General features: G+C 42.8%; 1 protein-coding gene across 1 annotated transcript in view; it reads right to left on the minus strand.

Moving 5' to 3' along the window:
* Positions 1-26,444, minus strand: part of adamtsl4 (ADAMTS-like 4) — a 41,754-nt gene that overhangs the window by 13,120 nt on the left and 2,190 nt on the right. Inside the window, exons 2-5 of the mRNA XM_074653540.1 lie at positions 26,140-26,203; positions 21,614-22,191; positions 20,036-20,744; positions 7,297-7,399 (exon numbers count right to left, since the gene is read on the minus strand). Of these exons, the coding sequence (XP_074509641.1) occupies positions 7,297-7,399; positions 20,036-20,744; positions 21,614-22,191; positions 26,140-26,203 (1,454 nt within the window). The remainder of the gene's footprint in view (positions 1-7,296; positions 7,400-20,035; positions 20,745-21,613; positions 22,192-26,139; positions 26,204-26,444) is intronic.

Below are 26,444 nucleotides of genomic sequence, written 5' to 3' on the forward strand. Positions count from 1 at the left end.
TCATTAAACAAACAAGACACCCAATGTGTTATTTAGTGAGCTTTAGAGGGATTGGTAGATGTATTTTTAAACTTTGGACAGAGCCAGGCAAGCGGTTTCCCCGTTTCAAGCGTCTATGCTAAGCTAGGCTAACCACGTTCTACCCCCAGCTCAGTACTTAAAGGGGAAGTGTGCAAATTTTACACATCAAATTCTGTTTACAGGTTTTGGGGAGTGCTGCTGCGTATGTGAAAAAAAAGTTGTACAAAGCCTTTTTTTTTTAGCTCCAGAGGGAGCTGTGTGAAGTGTGAGGAATCGCCTCAAGTGATGTCACTTGAGTCAGCATTGGTTGGGGCTGAAGACTACAAGTTTGAAAACAATCTGGAGGTGTGGAGTTTGAAAGAAGTGAGCTTAGCAGACCTCTGCAGCCCGCTCCTCATCTCCGCTAAATTAGCAGCTGCTAGCATAACTATGGATCTATTATAAGAACTGGATACTGGATCCCAAAATGGTGCCTATTCAGTCCAATGAGAATTGCTCATCTGGTGCATACGCCAAAAATGTTTCCTAGCTTTCAGGTTTACTTCTGGGGTATGCGGCCCACTGAATATGCACAGTAGTGCATATTCAGTGGGCTGCAGTAGTGCACAGTTTCTCCCGCCTGCAAGTTCCCGCTCGGCCCACAGACTTTACATTGTGATGACGTCACATATGTTTAACTCGCTTTCCTCGGCTTGAGGAAAGTTTTACAAATATAAAACCTCCATGGATCAAAAATTCATAATATAAAGAGTCATAATTTAACTTGTTTGCAGTTCGAGGTGTCCTATCAACAGTTTTACAGACGACTCTTTTACAATGGTGGCCTATGGGGTAAGTGCTTTTTTGGCCGCAGGGTGATTTTTCATTGCAATACCACGGCCAGCGGCCACTAGAAGAAATTGGAAGCAAGGCTGAGTGGCGGCGTTGTGTCCAGGCCTTATTATACATCCAAGAGCATAACACACCCGAATAAAGTGTTGAGTTGCATTGTGGGTAATACAGGAGCAGTTTTGACCGATAAAACCGGATAAAAAAGATGATTTTGATATGTTTTGAAAAAAACTGTCCATTGTGAGTCCGACAATGTTATAGAGGAGGATTTCTAAATCGGTGAAACACTCTCTTAACACACGGACATGAAATTATCATTTCGTCTCATTCTTGGACAGAAAGTAAATAAGCATATTTCCCAAAATGTTGAAATATTCCTTTAAAGAAGAGTGAAAGAGGAAAAGCAACAGGGGATAAAGACAGGAAGGGACATTGAGCGGCTCCACTCTTTGTCATCCTGTTTGAGGTCAGAGATTGGGGGTCTAACAGGGGTTAAAGTCCTCGGGCAGAGCTGCTGTGTGTGCGTGTATATGGCTGCGTTTGTGTGTGTGAAATAGAGCTATAAAAATGAGCTAATAGCATGAGTACCGGGTCATAGATTTAGTTGCAGATGGGAGGGAGGAGTTTCTGTCAGCAGGACTTCAGGGGTTAAAGGACAAATTCTGTGCTTCTGAAATTATGACTTCTCACTGTGGTGTTATATTTCTCTGCCACATTACAACAGAAATATATACCCACAATTGAATTATACATAAATATGAACAGCATGACACCTTGTGGTCAAACTATTGTACAGTTAGTTATATTATTCTGACCTTGAAGCGGTTTGAAAAATAGGGTTTCTCTCCCAAAGCGCTTCTTTTGTGAAATATTTTTTGCATTTCAAAGTAATCAAAGTGTGGTTCTGATATTACACAAATGCCACTTAATCTTCATATAATAACACTGCAGATTGTTCCATCATGGGAAGATCTCCTCTCCCATCATCAGTAAGTAACCCAAAGCCCCAACCATCATCAAAGTCAAGATGTTCATAGGAGATAGCCCACAACAAAGACTAAAGGTCAAATACCAGACCCCTGCTTTCACCTCGCGTGTCCAAGGGAGCGTGTAGTATGTAGTAAACGTAAAGTAATTCCATATGCTTTCACAGGATCTTGGTTACTTGAATTTCTTCATTGAAGTGCAACGCTTCGCCAGGTGTAATATAAGTAGTACACAAGTCATCTTAGGTGAAAATAGCAAACCTCCAGACAGCAGAGAAGGATTAGTAAATCTGAACTGTTAAGATGCCATTTTTATTGTTTTGTTGGCTTCCATTTCGTCAAATAGAAGGTGCTAAGGAAGCTTGGAGTATTTCAGTGGACGGGCAAAGTTAATTTTTATCTTAATGACAAAAAAAGTGGCCAAAAAATACATCTGCATCAGGGGTGAGCCATGTTGTGAGTCTCGACAAAAAGGTTTCTAGATCACGAGATACCATGTACAGGTTTGGGCCTTTGCAAGTTAGACATCCTGATGATCCGTGTACATTAAGGAGTGTATTTTATCTCACTAAGTGGCGGGAAGTGGTCAGGAAGTCATACACGTGAAGCAATTGACTCAGGCTGGATGTTTATCCTTCCACAACTGTGTAGGTACATCAACTGGCTTATAAATATACTCTGAAATTGTAGTACTGGTCCTTCAGAAGAAGTAAACATTGGCTCTGTGATACTTAAAGAGTTTAGTAAGCAGAGAGAGAATACCGATATGAATAATGTGAATGAGAGAGAGAGAGAATATAAAACATTAGAAAGTGCTTCATCTGCATACAACAATATGTCATCGGCATATGTGGAAACTATCTAGTGACAATGAGAGAAAGAAGAGGAATGAAGGGGTGTTATGTTATTGTCTCTGATTTAAACAATATGGAACCAAAACTGCTTTCAATTAGTAAGAAAACATCAGAGAGTATTTCAATTATTTTTTGTAATGTCTTAAAATGACTCAGCGGCTTCCTGTAATCTGCTTTTCTCTGATGGTATTTTATCAGAAAAGGAATCTGTTCTTTTAAAAGTACTTGATATTACAATGTGGGGTAAAAAATCTCATACTTATATTGATTTTACCGACTGATTTTGTTGATTTAACTGATTCTGATTACCATGAATGTCAATGTTATTAGCAGCATATAACTACTGTTCAATAACTAGCATGAAAGCATGAGTTAATGTCCATGACTGCCATCCAAATGAGCCAAATTTCTTGAGCTATCACCACTTATTTGCTCCCATTCTTTTGCTACTGTCTGATAATTGCAGCGAGACGGATCTACAGTACATATTTAGAAATAAAGAGAAAGGGAGTCAGTGTTCCTACCCTCTCTCTCTCCATCCTCGTTCTCTCTTTCCGTCTGTCATAGTTATCTTTGAGAGATTAGACTGGAGACAGTGACAGAAAAGAGAGGGGGAGACGTGTTGCCACTCATGTACTCTCTGCCAATCTCTCTGCATGCTTCCTCCTCATCTCCCTCATTCTCCATCTCCTCTTCTTTCACCCTGAAGTCATGTTCGAGTGCTCTCCAACTCCTAATCATCTTTAGTTTTTCTTTCTATTTAGGCGCCTTTATCTTTCATTTGTCTTTAGCTACTTCACTGTTTTCGCCTCAATCTCTGGCCCCTCTTTCTCTGCCACTGTCTCTCTCTCCCTCTCTCCCTCTCCGAGCTTAGTGTTCAGACAGTGGAATATATGTTGTCTAAATATACTTCCCCACTATCTCTCCGTCTAAACAAACTCCAACAGGGAGAGAGAAAGAGAGAGGCAGCGGGACAGGAAGAGGGGAGGATGGGAGGATGGGTGTGCAGAGAGGGGATGAGGCCCGAAAAAAAGGGAATATTCAAGTAAAACAACACCTGCACGTGTAGCGCTCACAACAGCAGAGAGGTACTGCTATTCAGAGCTGAGCTTGTGAGGGGAAACATTACCAGTAAAATGAATCACTTCTGTGGTTTATAACCGTCGTGGCAGCTTTACAGTTTAAGCTTCCATTTCCAAACCATAGGCCACAACACTTTGCAGTGCATACATAACAGGGCTGTCACCTTGGAGGCAAAAAATCACACACTAAGTAGCAAGGGCTGACAGCACGGTTTAACGTAAATACTTATGGGAAATATATGCAGTGCCGTACAAAGTCCTAAACAGATGAATGCAGCTGGAGAGAAATGACTAATACGCCAGTTGGTGTTGAAACGCACACACTCCTCGCAGCCTCCGGTGTGTTGATGGGAAGCTAGATATGAAGGTTTGGGTTGTAGCCAATGGGACCCGGACTGAAGTAAACAGTGCGATACAGTTTACTTAGCAGAGTGGAAAAGGATCATCTCCAGCGCAGATAGAGTGTGTCTGACCCAGCTGACGTCATCTGCAAATACCTAACACATACAGTACTGTATCTGCCCCCTCATCACCGCCAATAAATGTGACATCTGCCATTTGGTGGCTTCTTTTATCCTTAAAAAACCTCGCAGTAATCTGACTATTCTGTCTTTCTAATGCCAGAACCATGATTTTACCCGTGTACCCCCCTATAAGAGGTTGTCTCTGTTTTTCTTCCTGTCCTCTCTCTCTCTGTCCGGTCCTCTTCTCTTCTCAGCAGATCTCAAGGACTAGCTGGTTTAAAATAAGCCGGAGTGGAGCAGAGGGCAAGAACGCAGAGCAGATACAGAGAATTTAAGAGCAGCTAAATTCAGGATAAATAGAGTAATCTCACTCTTTCCCCTCACAAACACACAGAGACGGGGGGCGGTGGGTGAAAGGAAAGCCCCTGTGTGTTTATGCAGACAGTTAGACTCCAGCCAATACCCCTCAGGCTGCTCTGACAAGACCAACAAATATCAGAACATCTTTAAGGTGTACTCCCCCTCTGTGTTGTCGGTGTTGACCTTTTACACAAGTGATGGAAATAACTTGTGAAATCCATCCAAAACGCTTAACCATTGCAGGGTCACAGGGAGATGGCCAGCTCATACTGGGTGAAAGGCGACCCAAGTAAATCCAAGACACTCACATTCATATAAACAGGCAGTTAAGAATTTCACATTCACCTGCATGTAGGGGTGGGCATTATGGCAATATATACTGTAAGACAAATTTGCCAACCATTAGAGAAATCGTAGCCGTCTCTTTAATATATCTGGGTGTATTATGGTATTTTGAGAAATGTTGCATTTCAATAGCCGTGTGTTCATTCAATTGTCAATCGAATTTTTAACCCAACTTTTGAAATGACGTAAAAAAGAAATGTGAATTAGGCGCGTTTCCATCAACTGGTTTGGAGCGAATAAACTTGGCTACAGCGTAGTTTCGTAGTAAACAGAGTAGAAGAAGCGTGAACGAAACAAGTCGGCTAGGCCATCTAACCCATCTACGCGAGAAAAATGGAGAGGTCTTCAGGAATTTGTTTCAATTAAGCAAGTTTTAATTGTTCTTTCATGTCAGCTAGAGCCGGTTGGCCATGTTTCATATTGTCCAGAGACAAAGACAAATTAATGCAATGATTTTAATGCATGTGAATATCCGAGAAGACACAGACATTGGAAACAGCTGATCGGTAATGTGAGTTAAATGTTCGCTACATCAGAATTTAATCAGCAAAGGCGTTTCCATAACCCATTTGGGCATCAACTCTTTTTTGACAAAGGCAAAAACCACCTCAAGCAAAAACTTTTTTTGCGCAATTCAGTAAGTTTTATCGAATTTTGCAGTTTCCATATAACTTTTCTAATGCGATACTTCGAAATGCGCATAAAAATACAGTTTATGGAAACACGGCTAGTGAGAATGGCCATTTTATGGCAATATTCGATTCTAGTTTAATTTATCAGCTATTTTATTCACTGGATTACACAAAAACAGACATTATCCAAAACAAGTTTGATTGATTTAGATACAAAATTTCAATATAATACACCATCATTTTATCTATATCGCCCGAAGAATTCAAGTCCAATATTCACTCTCATTTCAGCTGTTTTAGTCACCACTAGGAAATATCAGTCTCTTTAGCTGCTAAATGTCACTAACTTTGTTTATCTGCTGGTTGGTGCTGAGCATGTTGTGTACAGCGGGTTTATCTGAGCGTTTTCACTGAAAACAGCTGCCTCCTGCATCTGGAAATGAGGTTGATGAGATAAGCGACCGTGAAAATCAGTAAAGTTGTGGGCCGTAAAACCAAAACCATTAGCCGAAAGATGCTAAAATGCTCAAAGTGCAGAGTCGGGTGAGATTTCTCTGTGGGTTTGTCGCTACGAGAAAGTCTTTCAGCGTTTTTATCCTGTCATTCTTCATAACATCTTATTTATGTTACATGCTCTACAGCGTTTTTAGCTTTGCGTATGGTTTATATTTGGACAACTGTGTTATGTGTATATTAAGACAGAATCAAACCAAACTACTGTATGTGGTTGGTGTTGCTGATCTAGTGTATCTGGCTCTAAACTCTCTGATAGACAGATACATAAACATACATTCACAAACACCTCTCCACATACTATTGGAGATCCATTAAGCCACTCATCTACAGTACAGGCACACTCGCCAATACGTTAATACTGTAAATACACAGAGGCTTGTACACATAAATCTAAAGTGTAATGACAAATGCCGCTGATATCATCTCACAGCTGTGTTTCTCTCGACTCTCTTTCTCTTCCCCTCCTCCAATCTCTCACTCCCAAAACCCCATGCTTGTAATATTCTCTCTATCCACCATTCCTCAAATATCTGTTTAGTGTTTTCTCTCTCTCTCTTTCCCCCCAGCATTGGAAAACAAAGATAAATAGACACAATCTCCACTGCGCTGAACTATTGTACACTTAACACGAAAGCAAACAAACACACGGACACGCTCACGCACACACGTTACGGAGAAACAAAGACACACAAGCCACGTTGTCTCCCTGTGCTCCCAGTGGCCATGTGACAAAACACTTGCATCCCATCACCTCTCACCTCCCTGTCTCTGTCTCTCTCTCTTTCTTTCTTTATCTCACTCAGTAGGAATCTGTGAGCTTAGTCAGAGCTGGGAGGAGAAGCTTGGCAGGAGAGGGAGGGAGATGTTGGACAAACGAGAGGAAAATGAGAGTGTTTTTGTGCAAAGAATAAAAGCAGCTTGAGTTCCAGTCATTCTCTTTTCCTCTTGACGCCCGCCACCCTCGGCGCTACATGTGCTGCAGGCCAATGAGAGGAGGGATTGTGGTGGGTTGGGCATGCAGCGAAAGGCCTGCCAACACACACTAATACCACAGCAACATTTAACTCACTTAATCACACATTTTACTGACGCTTCCCCCCCCACCACCTTCCCCTCTCCAAGCATTTAATTCTCGCAATAAGCCAATTATCACATTGAAGCACTGTGCAGCTAAACCCTTAACTACCGTGTGTGTGTTCACTCACCCTCAGTGAAAGGTTCCCAGTCGTAGAGGCGACCCATGAACTCCTGGGTGTTAAAGGCTGTACACTGCTCAGCTCTGGACTCCAACGCACCTCCTCCACACACCTGGAGGACAGAAAACACAGGGAGGAGACAGAGAGTTTAAAATGCAGTACGACACGTTGAACTCATATGAAATCATCCAGCTATTAAACTGGCTTTTGTTTCTCACCCACTCCCTGGAGAAGTAAGGGTGGAGTGGACTGTTGTGAGGAAAATGCAAAGGAAAAACAGCTAATAAAGAAGGAGAGAATTAATTTGAGATCAGAGAGGTAAGTGCAAGTGCGTCATACCTGTGCACACACACACAAAAACAACACACACACACAACACACAACACACACACACAGACACTGACACACACAACACACACACACAGAGTCTCCACGCCACTTTTGGCAGCCAGCGAGAGTACAGCATTAGAACCATATGGAAATAATAGATTTTTTGGAAGCGGCTGCAGCGAACATAAATCCACCGTGGCTTTCAGTGCATGACCACAGAATGTGCGTGTGCGTGTTTGTGTGTGCATGTGTGTGTATGAGCACATGTCCAGCTTGTGCTCGTCGAAGCAGAGTCCTTATGGAGCCGTACGGTGGAAAGAGTTTTAGCATACCTGCACTAAAACGACAGCTGAAACATCAGGCAGACACGACCCTGCTGCTTTATACTGTGCTGACCATAACTCACATGGCCCCGGTCCGGTGGGACACACACACACATACACAGACACACTTACATACTTGTACTGTACTTAAGTATTTCCCTGTTATGCTACTTTATGCTACACTACCCTATCGAGGGAAATAGTGAACTTTTAAGCCATGTTGGTCGGTTCACTACTTTAGTCCAGACTGAAATATCTCAACGACTATCAGATGGGTTGCCGTGGAATTTACTACATATATTCATGTTCCCCAGATGACCTCAGGTGATCCCTTGACTTTCTGTCTAGCAGCATCATCAGATCATAAACCACAAATTTCAATTTAATTTAAATACCTGCAAATCTAATGGCATTCCCATCAGCCTCAGCTATAGTTTGTGTTTAGTGGTAATAAGCAAATGTTAGCATGAAGCTAACATGCTAAAAAGATAGTGAACATGGTAAACAACATACCTGCTTTAGCATTGTCACTGTTAGCTAGCGGTAGCTTCATTTTTAACAGACAGATAGAAGAGTGGCGACTGAGCATATTTCCCAAAGTGTCAAAATATTCCTTTAAAGGTGCGGTGTGTAGGATTTGGCAACATCTAGTGGTGTGGTTGCAGATTGCAACCAACTGACTACCCCTCCGCTCACTGCACCTTTTCCAAGACTGCAGTAACGTGAGTCACCGAGAAGTCAGACGGCAGCTGGCGGTACCACGGTTTTGCATTCAGCGGTTCATGTCACCGCAGTTCCACAAGCATGTACTCGGAGAACTACGGTGGCCTTCAGGTAACATAACAACGTGAAAGGCTCTTTCTAGAGCCGGTGTTTGGTTTGTCCGTTCTGGGCTACTGTAGAAACATGGCGGACTCCATTAAGAGGACTCGCTCCCTATGTAGATATGAGGGGCTCATTCTAAGGTAAAGAAAACAACGGTTCTTAGTTTCAGGTGATTATACACTAATGAAAACATAGTTATACATATTAAAGTCAATTTCTGCTAATATCTTAATACCAAAATATTACACACTGTACCTTTAAGTACATTTTGTTGATTGTACTTTTATTTAAGTAACGTTTTTAATGCAGGACCTTTACTTATAATGGAGTATTATTACATCGATGTACTTTTACTTGAGTAAAGGATCTGCATACTTCTTCCACCGCTGCACACAGACACTCATCAGGTATCATTACTGTGGGAAGCCACATCCATCCCTGAGTTTACAGGCCTCTCTTATACAGCTGGCTCAAACACACACTCACACACTCTTGCATGCTGCACACAGAGCTCTCAGATTTCCTTCCAACTCTAATCTCTGTCAGCTCCACAATCATCTTGTCTTTCACTCCGCTCTTTCTTTGATATGTTCCTCTTGTCTTTTTTTTTTGTGGATCTCTCTCCACTCGCACAGCTGTCACAAACAGCTGGAAAGTTCCTAGTCACTCATCTGGGGAGACGAGAGCAAGGGAGTAGTCGAGTTTATACACACTCAAACGCGCGCACACACACACACGAATCGACTGTTCCCATGTGAACCAGCCTCTGTGACAAAGTGTAACTAAATCACTCTCATGGATAAACCGTCAAAGCATGCACTCATTGACATTGGCCTTACTGGATTTCACGCTTTCACTGTGTTATGTGTGAGTCAAGGAATGTATGTCGCCGTCATGTCACAAGGCACTTATAAGGATCATCTGTTGTTTCCCTTCTAGCGGAGTGTGAAGCCAGCCCATGAAACTTTATGTGGTACGCTCCGCCACAGTTTCACACTGCTGAAACAGACTTATTTATGTGTTATTTATGGGGGATATGCTATATTCTGGTTCAAGCTGAATACATATGTGTGCAGGGGGGCGCTTGAGGGTCAGGGTACGTATGTGACCTGATGTTTTCAAGTATAAACCTTGTAAATCTGCCCGGACATGCGTGTGAAATGTGGTTGGTAATGGTTGTAAATATTTCTGCACGACATAAACAGGTCGTGACCCATTTCAAACAGGATAGTGTCTGTGTATCTGTGCACGTGTGTGCCTGTAAGACCATAAACAATGAGTGGACAACAACCTGAATCACACACAAGGATGGTGTGTGTGTGCAGCTATGGGACGTTACAGTACGGTAAAAAAGAAAGAGCTTGAATAAAAGACAAAAACAGGAATGTGAAATGAAAGGAAGAGAATGCATGTAAAAGTGTGTGCATTCATGCGATGGTGATTGTATGACCGCTACGGGGCGAATGGTTTCTCCTCCCAAAAGAGAGTTTAGGGTGTGTAAAAACATCGGGCGGCTAATGGACTGAAAGGAGGACGGAGGGAGGGGAGGTGAAGTGAGAGTAGAAAACTGGTGTTTCATGGTCCTGGAGGAGAATCAGTGTGTTATTGTAAGGACTTTGGTGGTCCCTCATTTACTATGAGTGCAGGGTTGAGGGGGGTCTCCCCATAACCGTGAACAGAAGGAGTGGTGACAGAGGGGGAGAGAAAGGGAGAGTGGTCGTTATTGAATGGGTCGAGGACGGGAGAGAAAAGAGAGCGATGGCTTTTACAGAAGTAAAATACTTAAAGAGAGGAGTTGATGGAGGGAGGGAAAGGTGGTGTCTGTGTGGTGATGAGGGAAAGGCAGCGAGGATGAGTCTGAGCTTGTGGATCAAATCAAAACACTGAAACCACAAGTACACTCCAAACAGTCAAAACCATTCACTCATGTAGCAACATTCAAAAAATGTTTTTAAAAGATTTTGTTACTTGCCTCGCCAGTTTATTAAGCTGTGTAAGAGCGCTGTAAGTAGGCCTAGATAACACTGGAAGACTTCTAAGAATTTGCAATATCTCTTTGGATTCATCATGACAGTTGTCTTTATTAGATTATTTTTTGGGCTTTTAGCCTTTTATTTTTGTCACTAGAGATATAGACAGGAAATGAGGGAAGAGAGATGTTCAACAAAGGTCCCAGACTGAAATCAGTGAAATGCATCTTAACCACTAAGTTAACAGGACACCAAAGTTATTATTTCTGGCTTTTCATCAATAAGGCTGCAAATCAAACCTCAATACTTTATTGGTTCTGGCTGAAATGTATTCATAGCACAGAATATAAAAAATTGTAGGCAGGCATCACATGAAATGGTCATATTCATAATCTTGTTTACGCCTTTCTCGGTTCCAGATTTAAATCCACATTTTGTTAATTTTTGAATGATTTTATTTTGTTCGGCTGCTTGTGCTTAGACAACATTTAAACCTGCAGTAGGCAGTATATTTTTGGCATCATTGGGCAGAAACTCCATAATAACCTTTCAGCATATTGTAATTCAAGTGCTCTGAGAGAAAACTAGACTTCTGCACCTCCTCATGGCTCTGTTGACAGGCTTTAGAAAATCTAGCCCGTGACGGAAGACTCACTAATCACAGGTTATTTCAGAGAGAGCGTTTCTATTGGCTGTTCATTCAACGGAGGCAGCTGTCAATCACTAGCGAACTCTGATCAAACAGTGAAACTAGGCATCGTTGATCAAATATGAATCAATATTCTGTTACTGTAATGCCTATTTCTCACCTTAAATGTTTTCAGAAACATCTCGTAGTGTACTGTTTAGCTGTAAAATTAGAAAGTGTGCTCCGGCTGATGGGCGTTGCTTGGTATTTCCTCAACTGATCTCAACATGGCTGCCGGGGCACAAACTTTCTCATTTAGAAATAGGCATTACAGTAACATAATAATGCTTAATGTCCTTGTCGTTGTGTTTTTACATTCTTCTGTGTTCATTTTCTTTTTGGTTAATATTGTTTAAAAATTACAGTCTCTTCCAATTTGGGTCTTGTTTTTGTAGTTCTGGTTATCATGTACACTCCACATGGCAATGAATCCGTTATGATAACATTATAAAAGCTCACTGCGGTAATGACTGAGGTCCGGTTACACTGATACTGCATCACTACAACAAAGTCCAACAGTGTAAGAAACACAAGGACAGGATGTAAACAAGCCGACAGATTACAGTATCCGGATTACACAAAACCACTTAAGAGGTAAAAGCAAAAGTGAGCGTAAACAAAACGTTACTAATAATCTTTCATTGCACAGGAAGACCAGAGTCGAATCAACAAGTCTGTAGACTGTGATGGATGTTTACAACGGACAGTTTGGGAAACTTGCCTTCATTTTCTCTTCCAAATAAGTTTAGCTAACCTGGGGGTTTGTTAAAATAAATCCATATGTTTGTGTGTCTTGCTCTGCTGGATCTTTAAATGATTTCTCCTGTGGTTGCTAATAAAAAAAATAGTAAACTAAGACCCAAGAAGTTGTTTTAACACCAGGGTTCTCACAACTCATGTCTAAATACAACCAGAGCACCTGAAACTTAAAGCTGCTGAAAGGCTTCTTTATCGGTATGTAAACACCACAGAAGCATGAAGTGAAAGATATAAAAAGTGGCTGCTACTGACTGACACGCTGAAAGAGTGGAAGATGGAGAGCAGCAGAGAGCAGGTGAAAGAAAAGTGAATGCAGCTGAAGTCAGTGTTTTTGTACGGGAGCTGTGAAAGCTACAGATGTGTTTTACAACCAGGGAGAGGGCAGGAGAGAAAAGGTCTGTGGGCAGTATATAGGAGCATGTGAAGGACGAGGGGGGTTACTGCCTGAGGGCTAAAAGCTTTGTTCTGTGTGCACACACACACAAAAATGCCACACACACACATATAAACACACACAAGTCCATCCTGGTCACACATAACACGCTTGCTTGAAACACAAACACGGACCAGGGCAAGACTAATGAGTTTTGAGGAGGAACAGATTTCGAGGAAAGAGGGAACCTTCACCACACGTGTGTTTCCGCAGGGAAAGCCCAGGTGACGCGTCGTCATTTCTCAATGCACGTCTCTGCCTGCGCAGCTGGCCTTATCGCCTCAACACCACATACAGGTTAAGGCTGGCCGGTCATTCCTGGAGCATTACCGCGACATAACACAGACAAAACAAGTGACCGCTGGCCCCCGCTGCCATAAATCAACACACTGCCGGGACTAATCACCGTATGCATGCACACAAATCCGTGACTTATGTTAATAAGCGTGTGTATGTGTTTGTCTGCGAGCGATTAACATTCTCTGGCTAATCTTGTGACCGGGGCCGTGTGTCGGCGCTTTGCAGGACACCACCCAGCTCTCAGCCTTGACCCAGAGGAGGGGAGATTCAGGAGTCCTCCAGAGGAAACGCTGCTCATCTATCAACGACTGAAGGAGGCCCCGTGCTGCGCAAGAACTGTCGCTGTTATTCTCGGGAGGAATTTGAGTTTGAGCCTCAAAACAACTTCTAGGCAAAGAAAAGACAAGAAGAAGAGAAGAAAAAACTAGATAAACACTGTAACCACAAGATCAATAAATGAAACCAGAAGTATGCTCGAAGGCACTGAAAACGACCGTCTTTCCATGTTTCACTTTCCATGTAGCAGCTCTACAAACCCACATCTTATTTCTACAAACCAGAACAGTGATAACTCTTGATTTCACACATATTTTCATAATAAGAAAGGGCGTGTGCGTGTGAGAGAGCGAGAGCGAGGTAGGAGGTGTGGACAGCTACGCTCTTCGTTCCCAGGGCTCATTTTTATCAACAGTTCCAAAAGTCTGCACTGAACTATGTAAAAGAGCTTTAACTGTCGACAGTAATGCTGCTTCCTCTGCCGGGAAACTTCTGCAACTGGATCTGAAATTGCAAAAGTTGGACTCCGTGAATTCAAATCATTCCTGCAGAAACTGTGTGTTCTGTTTACACTGTCCTCTGGCTGCCGATGCTTTGGTTGTTCTTAATGAGGCTTTCATGGAGAGAGGAACAGTTCAACATTTTGAGAAATACACTTCTTCGCTTTCTTGCTGAGAGTTAGATGAGAAGATTGATACCGCTCTGGCATTTGTCCGTTAAATACAGACTGTATATAAGAAGTGGACGTAGTCACCGTGACTTCACCCATTGGTTTGTTGACTGCCTTTTGATGCCCCGAGTTTGGCACTTTGGCCGTCGCCATTTGGGATTTTTGCAACCAGGAGTGACACGAGAGGGTGGAGCTAAGTACAACCGAACGCTGAATAACACATTTTTAAGCGACCAAAATATTACTATTAACTTTCATGAACTGAAAACACACTGTGAAAGGGTTAAAGTTCTAAGGCAAAAACACGGACAACTCCCAGACCGGACAACGCCGTGGTAGTGACCTGACAATCACATGGTTGCCACGCCCTAAAGCATATCCTGCTTTATGGTCTATTTGACTGTAAATGGGACCATAATTTACTAAATGAACATCATGCTGTATTGAAGAAGACTTGAAACTAGAGATTGAGACCATAAACTCATGTTTACAATGTTTACTGAGGTAATAAATCAAGTGAGAAGTAGGCTCATTTTCTCATAGACTCTTATACAATCAGACTTCTTTTTGCAACCAGAGGAGTCGCCCCCTGCTGGCTACTAGAAAGAATGCAGGTTTAAGGCACTTCCTCATTGGCTTCACCTTTCAATACCGGAGGTTGACCACTGGTTAAATATAAGGCTACAACCAGTAGCTGGTTAGCTTAGCTTAGCTTAAAGACTGAGAACTGAAGTGTAAAAACAACTTATTGTAATTTTACAGGCGTTTAAGTGCTAGACTACTTCCTGGAGTCTTCTGTTTTCACACTTCAGTTCTTGCTCAGATTTAACATTGGTGGATTTTGTTTTCTTTTTGACGGATTCAGGCTAGCTGTTTCCCCCCGTTTCCAGTCTTTGTGCTAAACTAAGCAGTGGCTGGCTAGAGCGTTATACTTACTGTACAAACCAGTACAGTGGTGTGGATCTTTTCATCTAACTCAAGGAAGCAAATAAACATATTTCCAAAAATTTAAACTTTTTTCTTTGAATAAAGATAACATTTAAATAAAGAGAGAAAAGTAAGAAATGACAGATGGAGTGGAAAGTGAGTGAGAGGAAAAGCAGAAAGGGATGAAAAGGAACATGAAAGATGAAAACGCAGCACACAGGAGCTGAAATAAACCGACTTTAACAAGCAGAGGCACCTGGTCTTTGTAGAGAAGCAGGTAGGTCTGCTTGTTAAAGTACTAAAGCAAAGAAAGCTCAGATCAGTGTAAATGAACCAGTGTGGTTGAGTGTTTGCGTGTGTGTTTGAGTCCCAGAAACAAAAACACCTGGGCCGGTTCCACACTTCATGAGAACAACAGTAAGCGTGGCAGCGTCTGCGTACAGTTATTAGAGCTGAGGCGTGTGGCTCCGTGCTGATAGACGTAATAATATATTTCCTGTGTAACTACGGCTGTGTAATGACAGACTGTGATTAGATCATCTGACTCTTGCTGCGGCAGCCTGAAGCCATGTTAGTGTGTAGCGTAGGCACAACACAAACTCCTCAGGTTTCACTACAGGAGCGAGGTCAATGACAGTTTTGTGTGTGTGTTTAAAGTATTGCGTGTTTCTTATTTAGGTATTATGTCTGCTCAAGAGGTTTGGTGTCAGAAGTGGTTGGATGGGAACAATGAAGTCAGAGGTTCTTCAATAATATTTGAATGTTATATCCCACATTTATATATGTTTAGTCTGACTCTTTTTGCTAGGGCACCGTCGCTGCATCCCTGGATTAGTGCCGCCAAAGACGATTGAGATTGTTTTCAAGAAACAAACAAGCTAGAGGCGTTTTTTCCCCCTATAGCAGATGAGAAAAGAGTGTGTGTGTAGATGGGAAGTGAGTGGTGAAGCAAAAGAGAGAGAGCAGCGGCGACGGTAGCGTTATTGACTCCAGCCCCAGCAGGAAAAGTTAACAGTATTTGGTTTGTCCGTCCTGTGTGCCTTTTCGCTCTTTAAACTACGTCACCACATTCCAGGAACACTTTCTCTGAGCGTCTTGTTGCAGATGGGTTTGTAGTTACTTGAAAGCCTGGTGCGTCTCATACAGGCGCTATAGGCTGCCTTGTGTGTTGGTATCACACGCCAAATGGCGTAACAAAACGTCTGTATTTTACGCCCTGGTAATGAGAACACGCTGTCATTTTTCAAGCAAATATGTTTGTGTGAGAGAATTTACTGCTTTTCTGTCATAAATCAATGTAAACTGATTATTTTGGGCTTTTGGACTGTTTGTTGGACAAAACATTTCAAATTTGGGCTCTTTTTCATATATTTTTTTAATTTCATAGATTAAATAATTTAGATATTAATTTTAAAAAATCATCGTCTGCAAAGTACCGCTTAACGCTCAATGCAATCATTGAAGGTGAATCAGATGAATAGATCAACATTTTCCCCTCCGTCCCCTATTGGAAATGACGCCCTTGTGTTTGCCGTATGGTGAACTGCTACCTACGTACATGCATCCTAAATCCACATGCTTCCAATGTCGCGTCACTTGCTGTCGCAGAGGAACGCACTGTTAGAGATTCTTGGCAAATATTTACTCTAAAGAGGAGGACAGAGAGACGAGAGGGAATGCTTAGAGAGTCATCCAAATCAAAGACTTGAGAAAGGACGGGACAGGAAGAGGAGTGTGTCTTTCTGTGAAATGTCAAGCTGGTGTGTCTCTTGTTTTTTTTGTTTTCAGGCAGCTCTTCTCGAATTCCACCTTTTCCCCCCCTCTCCCTCTGACAGAATAACTTCTCCTCTTGTTACACTCTGCGCTCGCTCACACAAAGACACACACTTTTCCATGAATCGCTCTCTTCCTCTGACTCAAACTTCCTCTTCTCTTCCTGCAGAACCTTTTTCTCTCCATCCCGCTCTATTTGTTGTGGACCTTCCCTCCCTTTTACTCCTCTGTCTCCACCACTAACAGGACAACCTTCGACCTACCACACTCGTCCTCACAGCCTTCATCTCCATTCCTTCTCGGCCTCTATCCCCCCTCCCCACCTTTTCTCTCCCCTCGCCCTTTAGCTCGCCCTCCCACTACTGTGTGCAGATTTTCTAAAAACAGTACTCTCTTTCACTACTACTTAACTGCGTCACTTCCTGCACTCTAACAACACACATCACACACACACACTCTTCCCCTTTTGCCCTTCTCGTTTCCTCTGTCCCTCTCTTGGTTCCCCACTTGCTTCTACGCAACAGTAAAAACACACACATACACACAACCAATCACACTTGTGATGGGCCTCAGGCGTGGTGTGTTATGACAAACACACCTAATACATAATAGGATGTGTCACACTCAGTCTGGCTCACTCCCTCAATCACACACACACACACACACACATATATATACGGCACATACAAGCCCGGGCAAAGTCCTGCATTCATCAGCACTGAAACTTATATTTAAACAATGAAAAGACATATAAAAATGTGGACCCTGCAGGAGCGAACACGGGTAAAGCGGAGGCTAATGTTGGGTAAATATGTAACCCAATGAGTCAGGCTGAGCCGTCACAGGACTGCTATTAGCACTGCTGGCACACACAGGGCGAGTACTCTGCCAGCTACTAAATCTGTTTTAACATGGGGGACTATCACACACAGCCGGGCAGAGACTGAAAGAAAGAAAGAGGGAGATGAAAGAGGGCAAGAGAGGCTGCCAAATGATCTAAAGAGAGAAAAGTCAAGAGCTCACGAGTGCCAACCTGGCCCCGAATTCAAGTGTCTCCTTCCCCCTCGTTGAGAGCCAGTTGTGGAAACAACGTGAGAGTGAAAATGTATAAGTGCGTAGGTGTCTGCGTGTGTGTGGTATTTAACCTTAATCTTATCATCTCCTCCGACGCTCTCACTTAAGACGGACCTGCTACAAGAGGTCTGCTGGAATAAATAACCGGGTCACATGTCACTCTGAGTATTTCAGTCCCCACGATCAAATCTTAAAATGGCCAATGGATCAGTTTCCTTCTGTTTATCTCATTCGTCTGAGCCTCCTTCCATCATGTGCGATATCTCTCACATGGATAATCGATTTACATGAAATTCGAGCATGAATGATGCTTTCTCACCACTGCATGTTTAAAAATAGCACTGTGATATGCCCAAGAGAGATGTCACGTCATATTGAGGTTTGTTTTGTTTCTATCTAGGTGTTGGTATTGTTTAAAAAGTTTTGCTTGAATAACCAATACAAGTTTGGGTCCTCATACCCAATAATACTATTTTTCGATAACCTATATATATATATTAACATAAATAATTACATTACATTACAATTACATAAACATGATAAATGCAGCTGTACAAGGGCTTTGCACAAACTAAAATATCACAGTGTGAAATTTGCAAATTTATGATTTAAATTAAATTAAACTTTACAACTGTCCGGCTAACCAACACCAGCAGAAATGTCGATTAATGTGTGTTGTCCATATAAATAAAGTAAATTAAAGAAAATCAAATCAGACAGTAAGTACCAACTAGGGCTGTCATGATATCAGATTTTCACGTCACAAATATCGTGACCACAAGAATTTACGATAATGATATTATCACAATATCTATAGAAAATTTGAAGAGAAAAATAATAATTCTGCTTTCAGTCAAATTCATATTTAAATTAGTTTATTGTGCGTTTTGTCTCTTTTGGCAAATTAATTACACTCAAAATACGGGAGGTGGAGATTTTGAGGCATGATTGCGGTGATGAAGCATGATTTAAGAGGCGCTGGTTTATTTACACAATATTATCATATCTGTATTATTAACATGAAATCAATATTTCATTTATTAAAATCACGATTATCGTTAATACCGGTATATCGCGACACCCTTGTATCAAGCTATGCCAACTTTCAGCGCAGGACAGTTTTGATACTTGATGCTACAGCAGGTATAATACATAACATCCACATATCAGTTATTTTTTGCCTCACCATAACAAGTTATCGTCGCAAGCTGCAACTGCAGGTGTTCAATTTTGCGCTTGAAAATGAAAACACATTCAAGCATGAAGTCTGTGACTTTCCACATGTTTTCCCTCTCTCCGGGGACAGGAATTGATTGATGTTTGAAAAATGGCAAAGATGGTGGAAGGTTGTGTGAAAGCCTGTTGTTAATTTGAAGCAGCCATTGCAAAAAGGTGGAGAATGTGCAAACTACTGCTGGGCTGATGCAGCTGATTTAGATTAACATGTGTGAAATGTGTCACATGTGTAAATGCCAGGAGGACAGGTGCCGCCTAAAAATGTCTAACGTCCTGGATTTCATACCTTAAAATATCCCACCATACCAATAGATCCAGAATACTAACAATAGATCAATTAAACATTGTAGATACTATCTCTTGGAGAAACACCGGATCACTAAAAACTCTTTATCCACGATATTCACTCTCAATCTCACATTTAATTGAGTGAAATCAAGCGTGGCATTCCTGTCTCAGTGAAACCTGAGTCACTGCGAGTATGTCAACCTCAGTTTCTCACCTGTGTGTCGAGGCCCGTCTGAAGCGACCGGCCTGTCTGTGTCTCAGGCGGCTCTCTTTGGCAGCACGTGCGCTGGCTTTGCTACTGATAATGCTCGCACTGAGCCGCGCTGAGAGGTATGGAGCAGGTCGCAACCCAAATCATCACTGCAGGCTACGAGCCAGACAGGACATTACAGCGATACACACACACATTAACACACACACACACCGACACGCAGGTTCTGGCACGTATTTATACTATACACGTATGTTCAATCAGTCGCAAAGACACGTGTATAGCTTCACAACGGAGGTGTGTATTCTGGTTGCGACCCAGAATACACACACGCCTTGGAGCTGCGGAGGCAGTTGCAGTCAGTTTCCATCCGATTGCTCAAAGACAAGCAGCTAGTGTTGGAGCTGGGGAATGATCTACCTATCAAATATACTCTGCTAACCTTCAACTCCTCGGTTTATGCCCGCCTAACTGCTCCCCTCAACACACCGCATGCATATAAATCAAGCATGACTGCATGCTGAATAAAGCAGAGGAGAGCAGGGGACATGTACACTGAGGAGCTGGTGTGAAAGTGAACTACTGCGATTATTAAAAGGGTGTGAAGCCAGTGGATTTAGTGGATTATTTATTTTGGTTCTGGGGTTTATGGGTGAAGATCTTACCTGTGAGAAGCACCTGCGGTACTCCTTCTCTGGCCCGGAGCATCTGTAGACTTGAGGAGCTCCTCTTCCTCCATCCCTGCCTGATTCCACTCCCATGTGCGGGATTTGGGCGTGTTGCAGAGGGTAGATGTCGCCATTGGGTTGGATGTGCGGGCTGAAGCCTGGGTGGGGCTCCCGGTCTCTGTGCATGGGGCGGTGGAGAGGAGAAGAAAAGGGCGACGTGACGGCAGGGGAGTTTGGGTTGGAGAGAGGAGGAATGGGAGGAGGCGGTGCGGTGACAGTGTGCCAGTCAAACCGGTGGCGGTTGGGTTGCAGAGATGCTGGTGGGGAGCGTGCGAAGGTTCGAGAGGGTGGCGCTCGCTCTCTTGCCCTCCCGTGATCTGTGTTAGTTTGCGGGGGTCGGTCAACGCGGTGGCGTTGTGGGTTGCCTGTTGTGGTGGTGGTCGTCGTGGGAAACTCCTCAGCAGCAGGCACCTCAGTGATCTCCTCTTCCTCCTCCTCACGCCTCCCTGCATCTCCGTCGTCTCCATCACTCCCCGTCTCCTCTTCCTCTTTCCTGTTGTTCTCTACGTCGTCGTCATTGAGTCCAGGTGATGTGTCAGCGTCAGTGCCGTTAGCAGTGTGGCGAGCCTGCCGGTTTGGACGATGCAGAGGCAGAGAGAACGGGACCCTGCCGTACCCAAACTGACCTGGACGAATGGCGGAAGACCTGCGAGTCAAAAAGGAAGAAAAAAAACGGAAAAAGGAAGTAATTAGAGAGGAAGATTTACAGATGGTCAGAAAAAGCCAGAAGCAGCGACAGAGATAAGGAAAACAGAAAGACATTGCAGATACAGTTCATGTTAGCTGTCCAATATAATCATAACCGACATTGAGCCAGCAGACTGTGGTGAGCGGGCAGAGTAATGCACTGACTGTTTGTATGAGAAAAGCCAGAAGTAATGATGTAATAACACAGCAGATACCAGTTATGGGCATAACTCCAACTCCCAAAACTCAAAACATCATAACAAGCCCTCTCTAATGCCTAAACAATGTCAGCACTTTAACTAACGGCACCTCAATGAATCTTGAGCATGTACACCAAATGGTACTCTGAGGAATCTTTTATTTTGGTGACGTCTTTGTCGACAAGTCATCGCTGTTGCTATGTTACAGTTCGCAGAGATCACAGAGGCTTTAGGCCAGGTCATCAGTATTTTATTGCCAGCAACGCAAAATTCCCTTCCTGTAAGTTATTTTCCTGGAAAAGGCCAACTCAGGGTGCTCAGAAAAGCACGTCCAAAAGCTTCTGTAAACTGGACATTGATTGAATCAGTGTTTCTGTACTGTCCTTTGACTTTTGACCTTTAAGAAAACACTTGAAAATATAAGAAAATGTTGAAAATTGTTGTCTTACGAGGCCGAGTGATACCGGATTTTTGAAGCGCATACCAATATTAAAAGCATCTGATTATGATATACCGGCCTGTAAATTTATAAATCAAGAATTGTGACCAAAATACATAGATGAAAAATGAACTTATATCTGTGAGACGCTAGGCTCTGATTGGTTAGTTTGCTTCAAGTCTCACTCACCTCCTCGCAGGCAAACCCTCCCGATTGGGCGGGGGGATCGACCTTCTGTTCCCGCCTCCTACACCCCTCGCTGCTCCTGGATTGGTCGGCCTCCTGATGGTGCGTGCTGGCTGGTTGTAGCCGTGTGAAGGAGCGTGGTAGGGCGATCGGTAAACAGACACATGGTCTTGATTGGTTGGGGTGAATTCTGGCTGGTAAAACGGAGGGTTTGGATTGGCCTGTCCCGGTACAGGAGCTCCTCCTCCTCCGGCGTTGGTATTCCGATACAGAGACAACCCTGGGTTGTGATTGGTGGAGAGCGAAGGGTTGTGGTAAGGCTGGTGTTGCCCGGGGTAACGAGGAGGGTAGAAGGGGCGCTGAGGTGAGATGACAGGACCTCCGATGCCTCCGGGTAAATAACCTGCCCAGTTAGGTGGAGAGTGGGAGAGGGGAGGTGGAGGAGGAGGTATACACTTCCTGATCCTCTGTGAAACGCCCACGCCGCAGGTCTGAGAGCAGTCAGACCACTCCTCCCAGTCAGACCACACCCCCTCTACAGGCTCCGCCTCAAACACCTGTCTGGACCGTCTGCCTGCCACCTAGCACACACACAAACACACACACAGAGATTACATATTGCAACTCTACCATCGGTTAAATCCAGCGGTCTCCAATGACTGAGCTGCTGACAGTACCGATCACAAGAAAACCATATGATTCTGCATTATAATTATATCATCATTAGGGCTGAAACTAATGATTATATTCATTATCAATTAAGCGTCACATATTTTCTGTTGTTAATAGGTTAATTGTTTACGTGGAAAGTCAAAAAATGGTACAAAAGTCCAAGAGTCCAAGGTGACGTGTTTAATTATCATATTTTGTTCAACCAAAAGTCCAAAACCCAAAGACATTCAGACATATGATATATAACTGATATATAACAGATAAAAGCAGAAAAGTCTCATTTGAGAAGATGGAACGAGTGAATATTTGGCATTTTTTCACTATTTTTGCTTGAAAAATGACTGAAATGATGAATCGATTACCAAAATAGTTGCTGATTATTTTTCTGTTGCTTGACTTATCGGATATATTGTCTAATCGTTCCAGCTCTACTAATGATTATTTTCATTATCAATTAATCTAGTGATTGTCTTCTTGATTAATCGATTAATCGTAGGTCAATAGCATGTCAGCAAATAGCAAAGGTGCCCAGAGTCCATGGTGGCGTTTTAAAATGAAATGTTTTGTCCAACCAATAGTTCAAATTTTCAGTTTACAATCACATAAAACTAAGAAAAACAGAACAAATATTAACATTTAAGAAACTGTAACCAGTGAATTTTTGCCAACGATTGATCAATTATCAAAATAGTCAATTAGTTTTCCTAATCAAATAATCAAATAATCAACTAATCATTCCAACTATTATAGGCTGTTTTTGCGGTATTTACCTTGAACATTTTTCCTCATCACGTCACACCCCCCCAACAACGATATACTGATTTTAAACAAGAGCTCGTCTGTTCGTGAGGTAACCGATCCATCATCACCACCTTTCAGCATTCAGCAGTACAAGAACTATGTGTGAGGCCACTATGTGTACCTCTGTACCTTTATCTTATTTTCTTTCATCTGGTTACCACAATAAAATACAGACCAAATAAAATATATTTCTGTTTTAAAGGTTTAAAAAATGGTCTGCGGTACTAAAACAGTTTGTAATCTCTGGTTTAATCCAGCAGCTAGATCTCTTTTCACTCCACTTCTAAGAGAAAACATTGAAAAAGTTCTTGAGTTTCTGTTGCATTGTGTGAAAGTTTGATTCAAAAGTTATTTCTCAGTATGTTTAGTACTATTTTAAAATGTTAGGGCTGAATGAAAACATTTTAGGGCAAAACATAAGTCAGTTAAAAAAAAGTTTGGCTGGTTAAAAAGGTGAACTGACTTTAACCTTAACGCTGCTGTAAAAAGGTTTAAACTGCGAGCCCTGGCAGTATTTTAAAGAAGTACTTAACTTAGCAAAAACGCTGCCATTGCAAAATCAAATATCTCTGGAGGGACTTATTTCTTCACAGTAAGTGAGTCCACTGATGAGCCGCAGTCTCGTGAGTTTCCTTCCTCCGAGGCCAAAATAAAAATCCTGAACGTTTCATAGTTCACTCCGGCTTAGAGGAGACTCGGTCACCTGCCAGCAGCTTATGAGCAGATGGATAAACTCACTGGAGTTGGTGTCATATGAATGCGCTGCAGAAATGACAAAATTGGGGCTGATCTGGCTCTGCATGTGTTTGTATATATACACATGTGTTTGAGTGCATGTATGTGGGTGCCAGGTCAGGCTTTGATGTCTTCCTCTGTGGCTGCAGATAAATATTTCTCCTCTCATTTCATAACTGAAGCGTTGGCCTGGTTGGCACAGCGGCAAACATGAGAGCTGAACAAAAGTTTCCATTCAGAAAGAACCAAAACATAAATCTGCGCTCCACTTCCCCCCTCTCTCTCTCTTTGAGTGTGTACATTTGTGTGTACATGGGCAGAAATATGCAAGTAAACACGCTGTACAAACTGTTTGTAGGTTTGTGGAGAGAGAGGACAGGTGTAAGAGGCATAATTAGGTATGTGTTTGTGTTTCTATGCGTGTCCCTGTGTGCTCTGATATATTATCCAGATTCAAAGAGTTCCTGTCTCTGTCTGGGGTAAAATGGCAGGAGGGTGGGAGAAAGGAAAGAGAAAGGGGCGAGAGAGATGAGGGGGAGTCGAGGCAGACGGGCCTAATAGCTCTGAGGGTGTGTGTGTTCCTGAAGGGGAGGTGTGGTCTGTTGTAATGAGTGACATCAAACACACAGCTGCCACATAGCTGGGTACATTAATGAGCTCCGTGCAGTGACCCTGCAGCAGCCACCGCTGACCTCTTGAGCTACTGGTTAAACTCCTGCGACACTGTACTGCCAGACCTGAACCAGACAGGAGTGGAGCTGTGACTTCTGTTATTACACTTTTTAAACACGTGATCTTACTACTGTGGACCCTCTTCCAGCTGTGGGTACCTTTAAAGGACACGTTCACAGGTTTTCAATTCTGTCTTAAAACAATACTGGCATGTGTACATTTAACTCTCTCAATGTGTAATTATTCTTCTTCTCCATACTGGCAGTGAAGGGATCCAGTCCTTAACCAGTTACCAGTGGAAGAGATGGTTCTTCTTTTTCTTCTTTCTTTTAGTATTAAAAGGTACAGTGTGTAGGATTTGGCGGCATCTAGTGGTGTGGTTGCAGATTGCAACCAACTGAGTACCCCTCCACTCACTCCTCCCTTTCCAAGACTGCGGTAACGTGAGCCGCTGAGTGCAAAACCGTGGTAACGCCGTTCACCTCTCTCAGAGGCCATTCTTACCATAATAACACTACTTTAGGAGCAACGGACGGTCAGACGGTGGCTGGCGGTACCACGGTTTTACACTCTGCAGCTCATGTTACCGCAGTTTAACAAGTGTGTCGGAGAACTACGGTGGCCTTCAGGTAACGTAAAAACGTGAAAGGCTCTCTCTAGAGCCAGTAGTTTGGTTTGTCCGTTCTGGGCTACTGTAGAAACATGGCGGAGCAACATGGTGGACTCCGTGAAGAGGACTCGCTCCCTATGTAGATATGAAGGACTCATTCTAAGCTAACAAAAACACAATGATTCCTAGTTAGATTATACACTAATGAAAACATAGTTATGAATATTATATTTAATTTCTGGTAATAGATCCCCCTAGATGTTACACACTGTTCCTTTAAGAATAACTTTATTATTTGATGAGGTGCCAGTCATAAAAGAGGCAATTATCTGATCATAGGCATACCTGATCATTAAGTAGCCTGTAGAGTAATATTATAGCTTCATATAATATAAAAATATCATTCATTACTATCTATCTATCTATCTATCTATCTATCTATCTATCTATCTATCTATCTATCTATCTATCTATCTATCTATCTATCTATGAGTTTAAACACACTGGAAATAGTTATGTTTTCTTCTCCCTTAGGTGCGATTCAAACCGAACTGACACCGAAACCGTGACCCAAAAAACGCAATACAAACTGAACCATGGGCTTGTTGAACCGTTGCAGAAGTTACGCACGTGATTTGACTGACTCCGACTGGTGAAGCCTCACATTAGCTATGGCTGAACTTGAGTGAAGACTATGGATTTTGTCTCCCATCTCTTCCACTGGCGTTAGAAAGGGAGCACCTGGGTAGCCGAATGGTGACACAACGCATGACACGTAACCGCGGCGGTCTCCAGCCAGGGACCTTTGTTGCATGTCATATCTCCTATCTCTCTCTCCCCTGTTTCCAGTCTGTTCCTTCACTGTCCAAGAAAGGGATCTCTTTGCAGCCAGTATGAACATTTGCAGCGTCCAGTAACTCTTTCAATGTACACTGGGCCAGTCAGGATTGTTTTAAGACGTAATGTGAATCTTTCCTTTCACCCCTAAACCGTGATGCAGTTATCTGTGGATCTCACTCATGATGAGCTGATGACTCACCTTCCTCTTGGCTGCCTTGGTCACGGAGGTCGTGACGACCACAAAGCCCCACAGCACATAGAGCCTGGAGGGACGGAGAACAGAGGGTGAAAGAGATGTCAGATATACAAGATTTTAAACAGGTTGAATAAGGTCTTTTGTAAAGGACATAATTGTTCCATGACCGAAACGTTAACTTGGTATATGCTGTGCAAACTCACAGAGACGTTCATTGTTCTCCGTCCAATGGTCATGAGCTTTCTTGAACCTTTTACCCATGATGTACATTTACTTTAAAAACGTGAGGCGTGAACAGCCTATCATAT

Source organism: Sebastes fasciatus, chromosome 12, assembly GCF_043250625.1.
Source record: "Sebastes fasciatus isolate fSebFas1 chromosome 12, fSebFas1.pri, whole genome shotgun sequence".
Classification (NCBI taxonomy): domain Eukaryota; kingdom Metazoa; phylum Chordata; class Actinopteri; order Perciformes; family Sebastidae; genus Sebastes; species Sebastes fasciatus.